Genomic DNA, 18,419 nt, shown 5'->3' with positions numbered 1-18,419 from the left:
ATGGTATGGAAACAAAACAAAAACGCCACGTTTGCCTTATTATACACACAGAACGCATAGTGCTTTCTGAGATTAACTCGGTGCGTCACCTATTCCCCTGGATCCCCTTTCAGGTTAAAACTTACCTATATTTTTAACTAAGCTCAAGTGTTCTCCGCTAGGGAGAATGTCAATGGAATTTTGCTGCACAGTCCCAGGAGGGCAGAGGCAACATAGGAATCAAATTTTACTGTCGGAGAGGTTTTCACAGCAGAGCATGAAAAGAACACTCTGTGCAGAGATGACACGATTTCAGGTAATTTTTAGCCCCGGTTTGATATTCTTTCCATTATACCCACACATTGTACTTCTGCTGTTTTGCCATAGCCTTATCCGTATCTTTCTCCTGGCAAAGGGCTTAGAAAACAGTGGCCTTTGTCAAGGAAAGATCATCTTTCCAGCGATCAGACACGCCTGTGTCTCAGCAAACACGTAGTATCCTCTGCCGTGTCCCAAGCTATGGATCCAAAGGGCCCCGTCTGCATAGTGCCTTGACCTCAATAGCCAGGATAATGTAATAATGTATTCCGGTTGGACGGATTAGTCAGAGATCCTTATGCTTTCTAGGAGTATTCATGCCACAGTGATAATGGCTTTATTCATTTTTTTAGTTAGGATGTGGAAGTCCCACAACTCTGGGCTTTCGAGGTGAACCGAAGCTAGACTTCACGTGGCACCGAGGCAGCCGTTTGCTGGCACTGACAGCCGCCCCTGCTAGTCTGATCGATGTGCCTGAATTTTCCTGGCAGAACTCTTCCCCTTGGTAGTAGCTGCCTCTTTACAGAATACATAAAATGCAATGAAAAAATACTAACACATTCCACCAAGTCAAATGGATTTTAAGATCTTACATGGCACGACCGAAGAGTTTCTGTTCTTTTCTTTGTTACACTCTTTCTGAGCACTAAAGCATTCCACATACTTCGCATTACATTGCGTGACCAGCTGAAAGAAAAGTAACGCTTTAGTCTTCATTCAAAGGTGTAACTGTGGACATGTTAACTGACCGTAACATGACAATCATTTCATAATATAATGCAGGCATCCAGTCATTCCTTTCTACACCTTAAATGTATACAGTGTTATATAGCATTTGAATGTCAGAAGAGCTGGAAAACAACAAACCAATGAAACAGAAATTACAATTGACAGCATTTGATGATCTGGTGAAAAAGGTCCATCAATAATCAGATTACTGAAGAAAAAAAACATTTTTTCTACCTCAAAGAACGCATTGTTGTGTTTCAGTAGTGGTTACTTCTGTCCATTCCCTTGGTGATGTGCACACCTGTCTCATTTCTACTATCAGGCCACAGGCTTCTGATAACAGGTTCTGTGTGGGTAGTAGATGTTTACTGAGTCAATGTAGACTTTTTGGCTGACAGTGTCACTGATTTTTGGAAGTTCCCCTCTGTAATTTCTCACAGGCACATGAGATTTGGGTGGGCCTACACTAGAAAAGACTGCTATGTGGTCATAAGAGCTAACCGTGTTTCTTGAACCTAACTCACTAGGTTCTCAGTACATTTCTGTTGAACTAAACTAACATTGTTCTAAGGCCATTATAAGTAATTAGCCCAGAAGTTTGGTTATTCTTCCTGTTCTTATATAGCTTGGTTGAATACTTTGTCAATCCCCTTTTTTTTGGAGGGCTGCGGTACATATCTTAATGGAACATATGGGAATGGCCTCCACCAAATGCTTTAGGACTATTGTCAAGGGCCCTGGATGTAGTTTTCAAGTTTCTGATACTTGTTTTTTTTTCTCTTGTTCTTAAGTTCTCAAGTGATTAGTGCTTATAAAAGAACCAATGACTTGGTTTCCAATGGAATGGAGAGATTTCTTTGATGAATTTTTTTAAAGTATGTGGAAACAAATATTGCAGGAATAGAAAAGGTAGGATTTAAGAAATGTTGGCACTTATTTATTTTTATTAAAAAATGGTTTTTTTGATGTTTGTTTATTTTGGAAGAAGAGAGAAACAGAGCATGAGTGGGGGAGGGGCAGAGAGAGAGAGGGAGACACAGAATCTGAAGCAGGCTCCAACCTCTGAGATGTTGGCACAGAGCCCGATGTGGGGCTCAAACCCATAAACCACGAGATCATGACCTGAGCCGGAGTGGGAGGCTTAACCAACTGAGCCACCCAGGTGCCCCGGCACTTTAATTCTTAAAAAATTTATTTTAAACATTGAAAACGAGCTACTACTGTGTCCTCATTATTAATGACCTCAAATGGTTTTTAGAATAGTTAGGATGATATAAAAGGAGAGCCAGAAATTTGAAATTGTTATGGAATGAAAAATAAGATTAATTTTGCTGGTTACTCTGCTTGACAATCTCAAACGATGGTTTCAGAATCTATGGAAAGTATTTTTTTTTTACGTTTATTTTTATTTATTTGTAGACAGAGATAGAGAGCAAATGGGAAAGGGGGCAAAGAAAGAGGGAGACAGAATCCCAAGCATGCTCCACATTGTCAGTGCAGAGCCTGATATGCGGCTCAAACTCACCAACTGTGAGATCAAGACCTGAGCTGAAATCAAGAGTTGAACACTTAACCAACTGAGCCATCCAGGCACCCCAAATCCATGGAAAGTTTTACATTGAAAACTAAAATTGCACAGGTTCACGTCATTCTTTCCATTTTCATACAAAATGAGAAATTACATATAGAATTATGCAAAAAAAGGAATTTAAAAGACTAATGAGAGACATAGAAGAATGTGGAAGGACAGTGTTTGAAAGTTAGAATAAAAGACTGAGGTCTTACGATCTTAATTACTTTAAGGTCCTAATAGTCTGGTTTTTCACCTTTTCCTCAGTCAATTCCATATAAACTTTACCTACCTGTAAACTTCATGCCTCTATCCAAGCAAAAGAATAATCCTTTGGGGAAAGTTAACTTCTCTCTAGTATTCCTTAGTAACTTTTTTAGTTTCTGGATTATCTGATAGTCTTTCGGATAGCTTTATTTTGGGGACAGTGTGCCAACAAATAGCCATTCTTAATAAGGGTAAGATAAATTAATTCAAAAAGAATACAGAAGATATTTTTTGGCCTGGAGTGATTGACTGAGTATTAGGTCTTTGTGGCCAAAGGCTGCTCATGTTTACACTCAGATCAAGTCCTAAGTTGCTCAGAGGGAAATCTAGCACTGCACTGTCTACTTGGATACCAACAATTCATACCCAGGTCAAAACTATTTCCTTCCTATTACATTTGAAGAATACAGATGATAATCCCTTTTGGTCCATACATTCATGGAAAAAAGACATGACTCCCATATTGAAGATGTTTCTTTACTTCTTGGTTTGTTTGTTTTTTTACCCAAGAAATTTACTCGGAACACTACCTTGAATTGTTTTTCCAGCCGCGTCTTTCCTCCTACTCCTGGTATGAGGATGCTGTTAACATAGCTATGCAGCTGATTTGAAGATACTTCAGTCTCCTTTCCTAGAATGGCTTCCAACAAGGCATCGTGGATGAAAATGTACTGCTCCTGTAAGGGACAGTATATGTCATCACTGAGAAGAGCTGGTAAGGGGTAGCCGCCTCGATCCGTCAGGCAATCGACCTCAGAGCAACTCTTCTAACAGGACCTCCCTATAAATTCCTCCTGCACTTACCGCTAGGTGGCCTGCTCCATTTCTTACTGGTTTATCCCTTATTACTTATTTTAGGGTCAAGACTGTGTTTTCCATACTAGGCCCAAAACAGTAGGTTCAAGGGAGCATGCAATGGAGACATGTGTTTAATGATCACCTTTTAGAACCATTCTACTTCTCACGCCAGACTGCATGTTTAGTTCCCCACGGCATCAAACACAGCACTAGATACAGCTGTGTCTGCTTCCTGAGTGCTGGTGTAGTTCCTGAGAAATCCACACGTGAGCGCCACCCAGAAATGGGAAACTGAGCCAATGAGTACTATCATGGTCAGGACATCTTCCAATACAAACCTGTAAATGCCTTCAAGCCCCACGAGAGGAATTTGCCTCCTTGGAATCATTTAACTTTCAGTTACGGCATGTGCTAGAAATCTCGTGAGAGCACGTGAAGGTGCCCCTTACCTCAGTCTGGACGAGGTAGTTACGCTGTGTCCTGATATGCTTCAGGAATCCAAGGACGTTAACTGTGCTTTTGTCTTTTATCTGTTGCAGCATGCTGTCTATTACAATGTAGGTGCCTGTCCTGCCCACACCAGCGCTAGAAGAAATGAGGACACCCAACTAGGACGGTCATTCGTTTACAGTAACCTGGAAAAGTTACCATCTAAATATTGAGTGAGCGGAGAAATAACCTTGCCATTTAGATAACCTAGTAGAGTTGACACAAGTTATTCGTTGTGGACAGCATCCAAAAACTACATTAGGACATTTCCCACCTCAGGAGTCTTGATGGGGAGAAGAGACAGCCTTTATAAAAAGGCTGCATTATGTATTTGCTTTCTCAGCCTCACTTGCAGCTCAAGCAAAGGATGTTCAGTCGGGGATCTGCGAGGGACAGAGAGTGGCCCCTCTCGGCAGAGCTGTCCCCACACCAGAACTGTGTCCGCTGAGGCCCCAGGTAGGCAGTTATGTCCTTGGTGTCTAAGTTCACGCCTGCTCTTCCAACTCCCCGTAATTCTGGAAGCACCCATTATCTTTTCATTTTTTTAATGTTCACTTATTTTTGATGAAGAGAGCACAAGTGGGGGAGGGACACAGAGAGAGGGAGACACAGAACCCGCAGCAGGCTTCAGGCTGGGAACTGTCCGCACAGAGCCCGACCCGGGGCTCGAACCCACAAACCGTGAGATAGTGACCTGAGCTTGAAGGTCAGACACTCAACCGACTGAGCCACCCAGGTGCCCCACCCACTATCCTTTCATTAAGCCCCCTTTCTGCACACCTCCCTAGTCTGCGCAGTATTAGAAAGTTCCTACCTAAAGGGGTGCCTTCCTTTAGTTACCCAGGTCTAGAATCAGAATGGCACACCTGGAAAATGTGGCCTCTTTTATTCACACTTCTTAATTGTTATTAGAAAAACAACACTAAGGAGGATCAGAGTTCTGATTAACAAGCTGCTTCTGTAAGAACCGCCTCTCCCTGCCCCCGCCGTGGGTTCCCTGTCTCACACAACTCCACTGATACCCGAGCTCTTTGACAGACTTTTGTCTGTTTTAGTGATTCCTCAATGGGTTAAGTGAAAAATGTAGTTTTCACGGGGTTTTAAACAGGAGATGGGTTCCAACATCTGCAAAGGACTTGCTTTGTGAGCGCATGTAATTAACAACAGCCCAGAAGAAATGCTTAGCTGCACGGCATTTTCTAACTCGCAGAATAAGCAGCATCTATTTGAATACCAAAGATAAAAAGTGAAAAAATATTTTCGCTGCTCGGGGTGCCTGGGTGGCTCAGTCGGTTGTTTTGGCTCAGGTCATGGCCTCGTGGTTCATGAGTTCAAGCCCCAAGTCGGGCTTCACTCTGGCAGCACAAAGCCTGGTTGGGATTCTGTCTCTCCTTTTCTCTCTGCCCTTCCTCTGGTTGTGTTCTTTCTCTCTCAAAATAAGTAAATAAACATTAAAAAAAAAAGCCTTTTTACTCTCACAATACATTTTATTATTTAGAGGAACCCTACAGAAAAGCCATATATTAAATCTCAAACTCTCTAGTGTAGAAAGCCCTGGACTTGTGTTTAAGGTCAGATTTTTATTAATAGGAGCAGCTTAAAGATTCCCTATAAACAATGGGGATTTTATTAATCGTAGATGTTATAAAACTGGAGATTGATTCTCTAAGACCACATTTTGTTTTAACCTCAGAAATAGCACATGATTTCTGAACATGTGGAGAATATATAGTGATTTTTATCTAACTGTAACAGGTTGTACTGGTCCCGGGTGACGGAGCAAGACTCCGTTTCTGAAGCAACAAAGCAGGACCCCAGTAGTCCATGCCTGTGAGGTCCACATTTCCCTACTTTGCCCACCTCCAATGTCTTGTGTCCCAGGCACAAGAAAGAGAAGGATGTTGGCCCCACCTGCAGTGCACCAACACAGGGCCCATTTCCGGCGTGCGGGCTGCTGAGGACCTCCTCACAAAGGTCAAGACCGGGAGGGCATACTCAGGAACTCCCATGTCAGGCCACTGTGTGTAGTGATACTGGATCACTACCCTTTCATTTTGACGACCCTTGGGGTTTCCCTTCTGACCCTATGAGAAAGGTGGGGAAAAAAAAGAGGTCTTTAAGCAGAGGGTAGGCATTCTGGTATAAGGAAATAATGTAAGGATCCAGGAAACAGGACCTTCCATTTTATTTGCCTTAACTACTGTTCCTGAACGAGGTACTTTCCTCTTGGTGGCTGTCTCAGGCCACAAATGGGAGATACCACCTAGCTGGATGGCAAGTATCAGACCTCTCCTGGGGGAGAGTATGGCTTAAGACTGTACCAGGTACGAACACTTGACGCTAGTTTTTTGGATTTAGAACCATCTCAAACACTGTAATTTGCCTACAGGGTCTCCATTTTCTGACTTCCTGCCCCAACTCCAGAAGGCTTTGGTCCTTTGCTTTCATCTGACAGTGGGCCCGGATTCCCATCCTTTCTCCACTGTCCAGGGTGAACCTTCAGGAACCTAAGTGCTGGTCCTTGCTTTACATTCTTCACCAGCTGTGGGGAAGATCCTAAGTGCCAAATGATGGTCAATCTCCAGAGTCAAAGCACTAATAAATTTATCTGTCACTTTCATAAATGAATTTTTCAGAGTAGTTTTCCTTTAAGTGGCTCAGCTTTTCTTTTTGTTTCCATTTTAACTACTTGGATGAAAAATTTCCCCAAATGGGTAACTAGCTGTTATATGTTTTCTTCTTACCACAAATACCTCTGAAAAGTTAACTTTTTTTTTTTTTGAATGACTCGGGCTCATTACTCAACACTGGAGCATGTTAGGTGTTCGGCCCTGTACTACCAAGGCCTGATGACTTTCATTTCTGAAATCCTCTGTTAACTCTCATTTTCCTATTTCTTTCTTATTTTTAGTTACTACTTTTTCCTCTTGCACAAGACACCTAACATTCCCATTTGACTTCCTCCTCCCTCTAAGCTGCTTCCAAAATAAGAGTAAGTGGGCGATGCTTAAATCCCTGCAGGGTTCCCATGGGCTTTTTACAAATGGGCTTTGTAACAGCTCTATCAGAACACAGATAAATACAATGCTACTTGATTATTATATGCTTCTGCCATTCTGGGAAAAAACTACATGTACAAAGGACTGTTAACCTTGGAGCACAGATAGGTTTCAGAGCCAATGACATTGTATATAAAAGTTTGAATAAAGGTGAATTCTTCTGGGGGAGGAAGGCTGGAGTTTTAACACCTTCTCAAAGATGTTCAAGACTAAAAACAACAACAACAAAACACCACATTATACCCATTGCTACAAACAACAGCCATTCCTAAGTCTCTAGAGCAACTATACATTTTCTTAATGAACATCTACCTAGAGTTCCTAGTAATGTTGCAGTGGTCTAGGAGTCTTGGTGCAATAGCAGCTTTTGAACAAGAGATAACTTGAAAGCATTTTCCACAGGGTGTGAATCTCAGGATGTTAACAGTTAGACAAGGGTTGTATTAAGGCACTTTAGGAAGCACTAGGCAAAACAAAGTTGAAGAGGTTTCTTCACTAGCACTTTGGTCACTTGCGTGCCCTGTTCATTTCTAACGGAGAATATTTATTACCTAGCATTCATTTTCCATACCTATTAAACAGCAGAATCTGATTTTTGCAAGCATCTTGCAGGGTTAGCATTCCTTGGAGCACACTTTGGGAAATAATGCTTTAAAACTGTCAGAAAATTGCTATTAAAAAGCTCAGTCAACAAGCAGATGCTGCTATATAGTTACTGGTCACCAAAACCGAAGAGGACCTTTTTTAAAAAAACAAAACAAAACAAAACAAAAAGCGATGCCTTCACTGGGAGATTACAGCATTTAATCAGGCCAGTTAAATTCTATTATGTGCTTTGCCAGTATCTTTCACAGCATACATTGATGTCAATCAAACGAGTTGTGAAAAAACGCTTTTTAGAAATACTTTTTTAAAGCCAAGCTGGTTATGAGAATTGGCCTTGGTTGTGCCGTTTTTCGTACAAGTTTAAAGAGAGATGCCCTGGCAGCCCACCCGATTCCTTCAGTACCTTCTTCACTTTTGTATTTCTGACTGAAAAACGACGCACAGTGTAGCAGGCGTGTACTTTTGTGCTCTTCAGTGTGACAATAATGTTTCCGTACTCCTCACTATTCTCTGTTGGCCAATACTGATCGCATTTTCGCTGCAAAAAGGAAAAAGTTGTTAACTGCAACTGCAATTTATGCCACGGTTGTACTGTCGATGAAGTGATTTCATAAGTCTTTAAAACCAGTACTCTGGCCATGTAGTTGACCGAGAAAGAAACCTACGGGCCCAATGGCTTACAGGCAGACATACCTCTGAAGTGGTTAATCGTGGGACAAGTGTGGGCAAGATCCTTTGAGAAATGGGTCTAGTATTCGTGACCGTCTTTCAACACACAGTGCGCTTTAAAGAGGGCCAAAGAAAGAAACCTGTATTTGGCCAGTAAGAAATAGGGCTGGCTACATTATAAAGGAGTTTACTTATCGTTTAGGAGTCTGGGCTGCATTCAGAGTTGCAAGAGAGTCTTATAACAATGCAAATCTTCATTTCACAACTTGGGTCACCAAAGGTGAAACGGGGACTCCACAGTCAAAGTGAACTTGAAGCGACTCTACCTAATGAACTTGAGGCTTAGCCTTTATTCCAGCCTACATTACCATCATGTAATGTAAGCTCATAATCTAATAACTCAAATATTCATCATCTTAAACAAAGGTTCTCTCAATGCTAGGGTGTTTCAGCAGTGCTGCTGTCCCCTGCCTGAACTATCAGTAGTTCCCCCACTACACTGGGTTTCCTCCAGCTTCCCTGTGTTCCCTGGGCTTAGAAGGTCCTTCCCTAACTCCTTCTCGTCCCTCACTGTTCACATCTCACCGCAAACAAGAGCTCCTTTACAAATCTCAGCCCCAGAGGATGTATTCATCCATTCTGCAGCATCCCCATTATAACGTTCTGTTCATTCCTACTGCCACATTTAATTCACTCTTCTAAGTGCTGAGCTCTTTCCCACCAGACTACAAGCAAGGTACGGGCAGAGAGGATGCCTTTCATCGCCTTAACTCTTTACACCTGGTCAAGCTCCTACCCTATGGCAGGTACTCCATAAATAGGTTTTGAATGAAGGTACATGATTTAAGATATTAAGCCAAGAGGCTCTTACTCTTCCTTTTTCCACAAGGTTCGTAATCATGATAATGATTCCAGTGTTTTGTTCCCAAATCATCCTCCAGAAATCTTCAAATGTAGACTTTAAAGGTCCCTGGGTGGCGATATAGGCTTTCGCTTTGTTGTAGCCCTTCAAAGATGACACAGCACAAAGTAAGATGCAAGGGTACCACACACCAGTTAATAATTCAAGTGCCTTCCAGATTGAATAGGCTGTGTTTTAGTAAAAGCTCTGTGCAGTATTAAAACACGTTCAACAGTCTCTGTGGCAACTCTTCAATTATCAGAAGCAGGTTTATAAAAACATTTCTGACTTACATCGACATAGTTTGCATTAATGTAGTCGCTGTGCTTAGAGTCTTTTCCTGGTAAAGGTCTTAACTTCACCCTACTGTGATCATCTATAGAGGACAAAAAAAAAAAAAAGAAAAAAAAAAAGCAAAAACAAAATGTGTAATTCAAAAACTACCAGCATTCTAAAGCAGAGAACAAGGCAAACAGGCAGTGCGGCATCTCCCAGAGTGCCCCCAGAGAACTTTGGCCAGAACAACAAGTAAAACTTCAAAGATACAGCGTTGAAACCCATCTTAAAACACAGGGACATTTCTACCTCATGCTCTGACCTGTGAGTGCCCACGAAATACAAACTGGAGTCCTTATTAGTTCGTGTAAAATGATTTCAAGTTGTAACCCTCCAAAATTTCCTTGTCCTGTATTTTAAAACTGAGGCTTTTGACTATCCATTGCCCTCTTTTCCAGTGATACAAATATAAAAAGGCATATTGTTCTATTAGGTCCAGAACATCAAATATCTATTTTCAGGAGATTCCTCTGCTAAATTCAGAGTCCCTGTCACCCCAACAGAACCTAAGTAACTGAGGGAACCCAGAGCTATTCCTAAAAGTAATCTCATTGCAGCAATCTGGCCAGCAATCAGATTTTAGGAACCACTTAACTTCAGCTTATGAACACAAAACAGGGGAATGGGTTATATGCCTCTTGTTACCTAGCAAAGTATAGCTTGAATTTTTAGGACAGCCAATGAAATGAAGCGAAGGTCATAATTTTATCTTCCCTAGCTAGGAACAGAATGGGCAAAAGTAAGTTTACATTTCTGGTTATAGTCATAATCATAAAAGGCTATTCCAAAAACAAGTCCAATGAGTGGTTTAATTAGCCTAGACATTAATGACCTCAGACTATATATCAAGCACTTTTTGAAAGCACTCTCCATCCTTGGAACCGTGAATTGTTTCAGTTGTTCTGACAGAGGCTGAGAGTACATTTGATAGGCACGGGGGCTGCCTGATAGAAACAGGCTCCAAATGAAAATTTTCCCCCAAGTTATCTGGACACCTACGGCTATGTCCTAGTTCGGTACCACTATATTGTATATTTTTCAGACTGACAAGAACACGTATTCCAAGTGGCAAAATTCATATTTAATCTGAAAGGCAATAGCCTTGGGAAAATAGAGGAGTATAGGAGGGGGTATGGTAGCATCCATATATACCTAAGAGTTGTAACGGCTCTGTGAGAGAAGCCTTTTCCTACATTGTGTTTCTGGCACATTAAGTTTAGTTGTTTGATGACATTTCTGTCCCATTTTTTGCCATGCTAAATTAGCCCTTAATATAGGGGTAGACCAAGATGATGGGTATTTATGTGCCCAGAATCTGACAAAATGTCATGAACATCAGAACCCAACTTTCTGAACCTATGGAAATAAAACTGTATCTAATGTGAATTTGTGAAAGCGAAACCACAAATGAACTGGTCAAAGTACAACCACATCGAAGCACAGGTGGTAAACTTTCCAGGAAATAGCATGACCCTTGGGCATACCACCCAGAAGCTGCTGCGATTTCCTCCCTCTTTTCTGCCACATACTTGTAGCCAAGAACTGAGGTCACCAGAAGTAAGGACTGTCAAGGTGGAGAGAATGGTATGTGTGGACGTACTCAAGACACACATGTGTCTATATCCCTGCCTTTCATGGTTAGAAATAAGGTATATTGATTGGCAAATCCTTATAATCTCAGCAAAATGAGCCTTTACTGGGTTGGCCAACAAATACTGTCAAGAGTCCATCCATTCAAAGAAGGGAGAGAAAAGCACAGTGTGATTCTTCTTCCTTGTCCTGTTTACCTCATTCTCTCACGTAAGTGAAACCAGTACTCTGATTCAAAAATGACTTGTGGTTCTTTAAAAACTTTATCTAGAGTTAGAAGTGAAACTGTAATAGTAAATGATATGATCTTGTATATAAAAATTCTAAGGAGTCCACAAAGGAGAACTATTAGGATAAATAAATTCAGCAAAGATTGTGGGATACATGAGCAATATTTTAAAAAGATTCTATTTCTACACATGAGCATTGCAAGGTCTCAAAATTAAGTAAACAATCCCATTTGCCATAGCATCAAAAAGAATACTTAAATGAATTTAACAAAAGAAGCACAACAAAAGGAAAACTATAAATGTAGAACACTGAAAAGAGTAAAAGATATAAATACATGGAAAGACATCCCATCTTCATGGATGGAAGACAATATTAAGATTAATCCACAGATTCAATGCAATCCCTACCAAAATCCCAGCTACACCTTTTGCAGTAATATAAAAGTCGAGCCCAAAATTGATATGGAAACACATGGGACCCAGAAAAACTAAAACAATCTTGAAGAAGAACAAAGTTGGAGCATTCACCATTTCCAGATTCAAAATCAACTACAAAGCTATAGTCTGCAATCAAGACAAACTGATACTGGCCTGAGGATAGAGCTATCAATGGAAGAGAAGTGACAGAATAGAAATAAACTCCTACATTTATGGTCAGCTGATTTTCAATAGGGGCACTAAGACAATTCAATCTGCAAAGCGTGCTAGGACAACCAGCTATCAACACGCGGAAGAATAAACTTGGACCCTGCCTCGCATCATGTGTAAAAGTCATTTGGATAAAAGACCTATATGTAAGAGCTAAAGCCATAGAACGCTTTGATAAAAACACAGGTGTAAATCTTCATGATCTTGGCTTAGGCTGTGGTTTCATACATAGAACACCAAAAACACAGGAAACAAAAGAAAAATAGTATTTCACCAGAATTAAAATAATTTTTGCTTCAAAGGACACCAGTAAGAAAGTGTAAAGACAATGCACGGAATGGGAGAAAATATTTGTGTACTATTTATCTATACAATGGACTTGTATCCAGGATCAGCTGCAAAAAGACAAGTAATCCTATTTAAAAAATGTGCAAAGGATCTGAAAAAATATTTCCCCAAAGAAGATACACAGGTGGCCAATACATGAAAAGATGCTCAACATTAGTCATCATTAGGGATTATGTATATATTTTGTAATACATATATATATATATATATATATATATATATACATACACACACACACACACACACACACATATATGCATATATACATATATAATATATATATATGTAGCCAGTGTTGATGAGATTATGGACAATGGAACTCTCATATATTCCTGGTGGGAATGTAAAATGGTATAGCCACTTTGGAAGATAGTATGGCAGTTCTTCAAAATGTTAAACATAGAGTTACCATATGACCTAGCTATTCTACTCCTAAGTATATATCCAAGAGAATTGAAAATATATGTCTGCACAAATGTTCATAGCAGCATTATTCATAATAGCCAAAAAGTAGAAACAACCCAAGTGTCCATCAAATGACAAATGAATAAACACAATGTGGCATATCCATACCACAGAGGATTTTTCAGCCATAAAAAGGAATGAAGTGCCGATAGAAGCTACGAGATGGATGAATCTTGAAAACGTCATGCTAAGTGCAAGAAACCAGACACAAAAGGCCACAGAGTCTAGGATTCCATTTACATCCAATGCCCGGAATTGGCAAATACACAGAAACAAAAAGTAGGTGTTTTTGTAGGGGTTGGGGGAAAGGAGGAGTTGGGAATGACTGCTAATGGGTTTGGGGTTTTTTGTTGGGGTGCTGAAAGTGTTCTAACATTAGTGGTGATGACTGTACAACTGTGAATATACTAAAAACCACTGAAATTCAGTTTATATTTAAATTCCCATTTAAATATAAGTTAACTTTAAATGGGTGAATTTCATATGGTATGTGATTTTTATCTCGCTAAAGCATTATAAAAAGCTTTATCTACAGTAGTGTTCAAATTTAAATGGTTCAATTTAATGCACTATAAAAGCCTATGGAATGTGTTCCTTACCATAGTGTATGTTAGCCATAAACATGCATGTCCCTGACCTTAATAGCAAAGCATGTATTATCTGCCAGTGACCCAAACCCCACTGTCTATCAGAAGTAGCATTAGAGCCACAGAAGTAGCCTGTGCTCCTAGCGTATTCCATAAGGCTCTGTAAGACGGATGTTTGTTTGTGTCCCTAACCACCAGAGTACTCGACCTTGGAAATACGGTATAGAGAACTGAGCACATGGGCCACAAGGAATGGTGACTCTATCACTTGCGGTGTAGACCAACTACCTAGTCTTAGACAACTTTGGCATTCACTTATATGATTCAATTTTCAGTATTCCTATTTGTATTTAAAACCTTGGCTCCTCGCCACTTAAAAGCAATGTCAGGATAGCCATAGGACATTCAAACTTTGGTTCCCAGCATCGGGTGTGCAATCACTTCATGTGAGAACAGTGAGGCAAGGAACATTTTTTTCAATCACCTTACTCACAAGCTGAGATCTGCCGGCTTAAGGAAAGACTCAGGGGGCAGTCAATGTCCCCACTTCTTCCTAGACACGGTTGAAGATGGGCTAATGAGAGGTTAACTTGCGAGTGTAATTCTCTCTTGGCATCCTGATTCTGATTGCTTGGCTTTAGGCTTCTACCCAGCATGAAGATTTAATTTCCTCACAGCTGAAGATAGTTTCAAGTTTATTACTTACATGCTAAAATGTTGATGTATCTGTTTTTGTGCTTGTTATCTGGATGATTGGAATGTTCTGCAGTGATGTTCATATCGGCCGTACAGCGTTGGACTTCCTAGTGAAAAAAACATCAAGATTTCAAAGATTTTAGACGCACTTTAGATGTCTAGCAAGGGTATAGGAAGAAAAGAACTATATACTCCAAAGCATGAAGTATTTACTCACTCCCTAGGATAGCCGCCATTACCTCCCCAAACTCAGCTTCAGAAATAATTGATGTATTCATAACAAACGTACGAAGGATGTGAAGAAGATAAAAGGATTTCATGTTTTACTAATTCATCAATCATCTACTTCATTCCAAACTGGTGACCTAGGCATGGGGGATTACAAAACATGATCTCTTCTTGAGTATGTCCCAGTCTGATGGGGGTGGAACACACACAAAAGGATAAAGACAGTCAAATGTGATTCACAGAAAAGAGGCCTGAAGATACTGTTGCAGGAGCACAAAGAAAGGCTCCTGGCAGATCATTTACCTCAGTCTTAGAGGATGAACAGCAATTTCCCAGTCAGAGGTACAATCTCCACCATCATTTGCAAAATGCTTACAGGCCACATAGCTTGTTTTATAACTGCCTGAGTGCAAATTGATTATATTCCGTCATGAAGTGACACTGTATTAGCCTGGTGACTTGTCCTTATGTGGCTCAAATAGATCCAGATTTGCTGAATTATTTGTGAACTCTTAGTTTCATTTACATTATCCTTCTTTACAAAAGCAACAGTGGAAGAGGGACCTCTTCAGGACCTTAGCCACGTATGGTAAACATCATCCATTAGCCTCCTGCACGATGGCTGTAAAGTCAACATTTTCTACAGTGTACGGTTCAAACCCAAGAAAGTACTGGGGCTAACTAATAAGGGAAGTGATTAGCAGCACACAGCTGTTGCAAAGAGCAGGAGCAAGTGACAGAAAATTATCAGGAGAAATGTTTTACACGTGACAGATGTAACAGAGTTTAGGAGCGTGCAGATTTTTTTTTTTCCATGAAGGAGATGCATAGCAATTATCGATGTTTTCCATAGCATTTACATGAGGCATAATGAAAACAAGGAACTGGTTGTCTTTTAGATTCACAAAGTACTTCCCAGTGAGGAGTCCCTCTCTTCTTTCCAAGGAGGAACTAACTCACTCTAATCCAAGAATTTAAAGTCTAAAAACAGTGGGGTCATTATCTATTCAAAGAGACCATGCTCATGAACTCCTGATTCTTGGCAGATGGACATTCAATTTTTTTTTTTAATTGTAGACCTGCCCTGTTGTCCATTAAAAGAAAAAAAAAAAAAAAAAAAGCCCAGAGGCACTAATGCCACACGCTTCTCTCGGGAAAGTGTGTTTGTTTCACAGCAGTTCTTACCCTTTCCTTACTCTTCCTAAACGTGATAAACTCCTCTATTTTCTATTCTAAAATGGTGTATGATCTGTGGTTTTGCAAATGCTGGTTTAAAGGGACTCCAGGCTTTGGTACTTTTCTCTAGAATGAGAAAAAGTATAGGCCCAAAGCGATGAGTCTGAGATCTTAAACATCTACAAACACTTAAGCAGTGCTACCCATACTCAAAGTGTTGGGGATACTGGCCGCTTAGAATTGCCCTGAAAGCCTGAGGTCTATTCTTCAATAGTTCCAGGGACAGAATACCTTTGAAGATGGATTTGTATTCTGGAAGACATTAGTTCAATCTATACGGAAATCCCTGAAATAAGTTGACATCCCTGTTTCTGGGTTTTGAAGGTCATACTTTTAGCATGGGCTGGGTTGCTAAAACATCTTGTGATAAGAGATTACAGCATTAAGTCACTTTGAGATTCACTCGGTTTATTGCTTTTTGTCTCTCAGCGTGTGGATCTGACCACCCTAGTGTGGGCCTCTATTATAATATAATGCAATTGACCACGACTGCTTGGAAGCATCTGTCTGCACTGTTTAAAGCAGTCATTCGATATCGCCAATGAAACTCTCTGTTATCTAAAATCCCTGGTCTGATCCATTGCCTCTATTTCACTTTTCCAATTATGTGAATGACAGAAAACAAAGAATAGTCATAAATAATGTTAAATCTGATTTTATTAGAACCCGAGGGGTGTGCCTAAGGCCTTCTGATTTTGTCTTGTGGATAATAACGCCATCTGTAATTCCTTGCAAAACTGTGTGGCTCATTTAGATGCTGATACTACGATCTGATCCTGGAGTGGCTTTTCCCCATCAGAACTGGAATTCCAAAGTTAATGTGATTTTAATAGGTGTTAAAACCCTTTGAAGAGACACTGGCTGACGGAGTGTGTATAGCAAAGTTACCTATTGGGCACTCTGATATATAGTTTTAAGATTTAAGCTTATTTGCATTTTCCTGTCCATGTAACAGAGTTGAAATTCTCAAAATGAGTATTCTGAGTACCGACAGGCACACCACCACAGAAGAAAGCCGAGTAAAAACAAGAGACTTAAAAATAAAGTAAAACTGAAACAAAACGCCCCAAGTTGACATATCCAGAATTCCTGACAGACAGAACAGGGGAAATCTCCTGCTGCCTGGAGTCAGTGATGTGAGAAGCTACTGAAAAGGCACATGGAGACCTACTGCCCTACCATTCTATGGCTCAATTTGAAACTGACAGAATAAAAATACATCTGGAAATCTTCCAGATTATTCAGCTTCACAAAGAAAGCCAAGAAGAACACATTTTGGACCAGGTGACCAAGTGTGAGACCCGAGTATACAGAACATTCTTGGTGTGGGAGTTCAGACAGCCTACAGTTGTATTAGGGACAGGGGCCACGAAAGACTGATTAGTTTAGGTCATTGCTACGGTCTGGTGCTTGCCTAGCGTCCGGCACAGAGCTGGCCCTCGTTGGATACCGGTGACATGCCATCTTCCTGCCTCTCGGGCTACAAACAGCTGCCATGCCAAATTTCTTCCTGTGCTGCCTGGACTTTGTTATTCTCTTACTCGGAAATCTCTGGATAGATCCCGGATTCCTTAGCCAGGCTTTCACGATCCCAGCCCAGATCTGCCATCTTCCACCAGCTCCCTTCTCCTTCCGGACAGTTTTACCTCTGTGCCCTTTGACAAGACCGTAGGATCTCCTGCTCTTTGCTTCACTGCCATCTGCCTTGGCAAGAATGCCTGTCCTACTCACCCCTGGTCTGAATCCATCTGTCTTTATATACAGTGACTGCCTAACCCTTCCAGAAAAACCACCCATTTTTATCACAGCACCTATTATCCTGCAGCAGATCTATAAAATAAAATGACCTTGTGCACACTATTTGTGAATTGGGCTAATTCCCTCTCTCCTCACCCTTCACAAAAACCTCAACGCAACTATGGTTTTCTTCTTGCTAAGGGTTTAGAGATGTTTTAAAGACCTTTCAGACCTTAAGTGGCATTCTGTCACGGGCTTCTGCCATTTTGCAGGCCGCAGCCTCATGGAGCATCCACCCCTCTATCTGGCGATGCCCTCTTAACGTGTCACTGGCAACATCGGAACGCTGCATCTTACATAAAGTGATAGTGGCCACTGATCCCTGGAGTGCATGGGCTCAGGTGGACAAAGCTTTGTTCTCCTGATTTAAGATGAGCAACCCGCCCAAATTTAGCTCAGCTGGAGTTAATGGTAACAGAGGTAATTCCCCCAAAGGATCTTGTCAAGGGGTATTGGACCTCTGGCCTCATCTCTGCACTCAGCCTTTCACCTCGTGATGCTCCTGACCCCTGCCTATTAATTCTGTCGACCCACACAGCCTCAGAGCTCTCTCCGTTTGAAAGATAATGCTAGCACTGCGCCTTTGGAAGCCTCCTGGATTAGGACTGTGGAGGCCGGGGAAGAGTGAGGTTGAAGTCAACGCAGGTAGCCAAGGGAACAGAGGCATCGAACGCCATCCTGAGACAAGGATTGATGTTATTTCCGGTGACTGCAAAATCTGCTAGAGGTATAATGTTGCCAGCTTTTAACAGTCTCCAAAATTTATCTGACAAGGACAAAATGCTTGCTGCATCACCTCTAGACAAAGACTCAAAATTACCGGGGAATTGTTTTTCTCATTCTCCTCCAAGCAGCAAAATTCTGAAAATAGGA

At 41.0% G+C, this 18,419-nt stretch overlaps 1 protein-coding gene and 2 long non-coding RNA genes across 6 annotated transcripts in view; 2 read left to right on the top strand and 1 right to left on the bottom strand.

Annotated features, from left to right (window-relative positions):
- The window catches only part of PTPRG (protein tyrosine phosphatase receptor type G), a 713,505-nt gene that overhangs the window by 19,726 nt on the left and 675,360 nt on the right, over positions 1 to 18,419 (bottom strand). For all 4 annotated transcript variants that reach the window (XR_007150245.1, XM_047849347.1, XM_047849350.1 and 1 more), the window contains 8 exons: positions 14,296 to 14,392; positions 9,679 to 9,761; positions 9,356 to 9,490; positions 8,219 to 8,353; positions 6,062 to 6,234; positions 4,111 to 4,246; positions 3,394 to 3,540; positions 891 to 984 (listed from right to left, as the gene is read on the bottom strand). Coding sequence is in view for 3 of the 4 variants with exons in the window: in XM_047849347.1 (XP_047705303.1) it covers positions 891 to 984; positions 3,394 to 3,540; positions 4,111 to 4,246; positions 6,062 to 6,234; positions 8,219 to 8,353; positions 9,356 to 9,490; positions 9,679 to 9,761; positions 14,296 to 14,392 (1,000 nt within the window). In the remaining variant the exon portion in view is untranslated. The remainder of the gene's footprint in view (positions 1 to 890; positions 985 to 3,393; positions 3,541 to 4,110; positions 4,247 to 6,061; positions 6,235 to 8,218; positions 8,354 to 9,355; positions 9,491 to 9,678; positions 9,762 to 14,295; positions 14,393 to 18,419) is intronic.
- On the top strand, positions 15 to 3,497 carry LOC125160412 (uncharacterized). Its single transcript, XR_007150246.1, has 3 exons — positions 15 to 295; positions 1,818 to 1,935; positions 3,412 to 3,497. It is a non-coding gene; the product is annotated as an uncharacterized LOC125160412 (long non-coding RNA).
- On the top strand, positions 3,494 to 6,657 carry LOC125160413 (uncharacterized). The gene is made up of 4 exons (XR_007150247.1): positions 3,494 to 3,578; positions 4,201 to 4,323; positions 4,494 to 4,606; positions 6,540 to 6,657. It is a non-coding gene; the product is annotated as an uncharacterized LOC125160413 (long non-coding RNA).

Source organism: Prionailurus viverrinus, chromosome A2 (genome assembly GCF_022837055.1).
Source record: "Prionailurus viverrinus isolate Anna chromosome A2, UM_Priviv_1.0, whole genome shotgun sequence".
Classification (NCBI taxonomy): Eukaryota; Metazoa; Chordata; class Mammalia; order Carnivora; family Felidae; genus Prionailurus; species Prionailurus viverrinus.
Note: the sequence above shows the minus strand (reverse complement) of the source record. Positions and strands in the feature narration are given on the sequence as shown.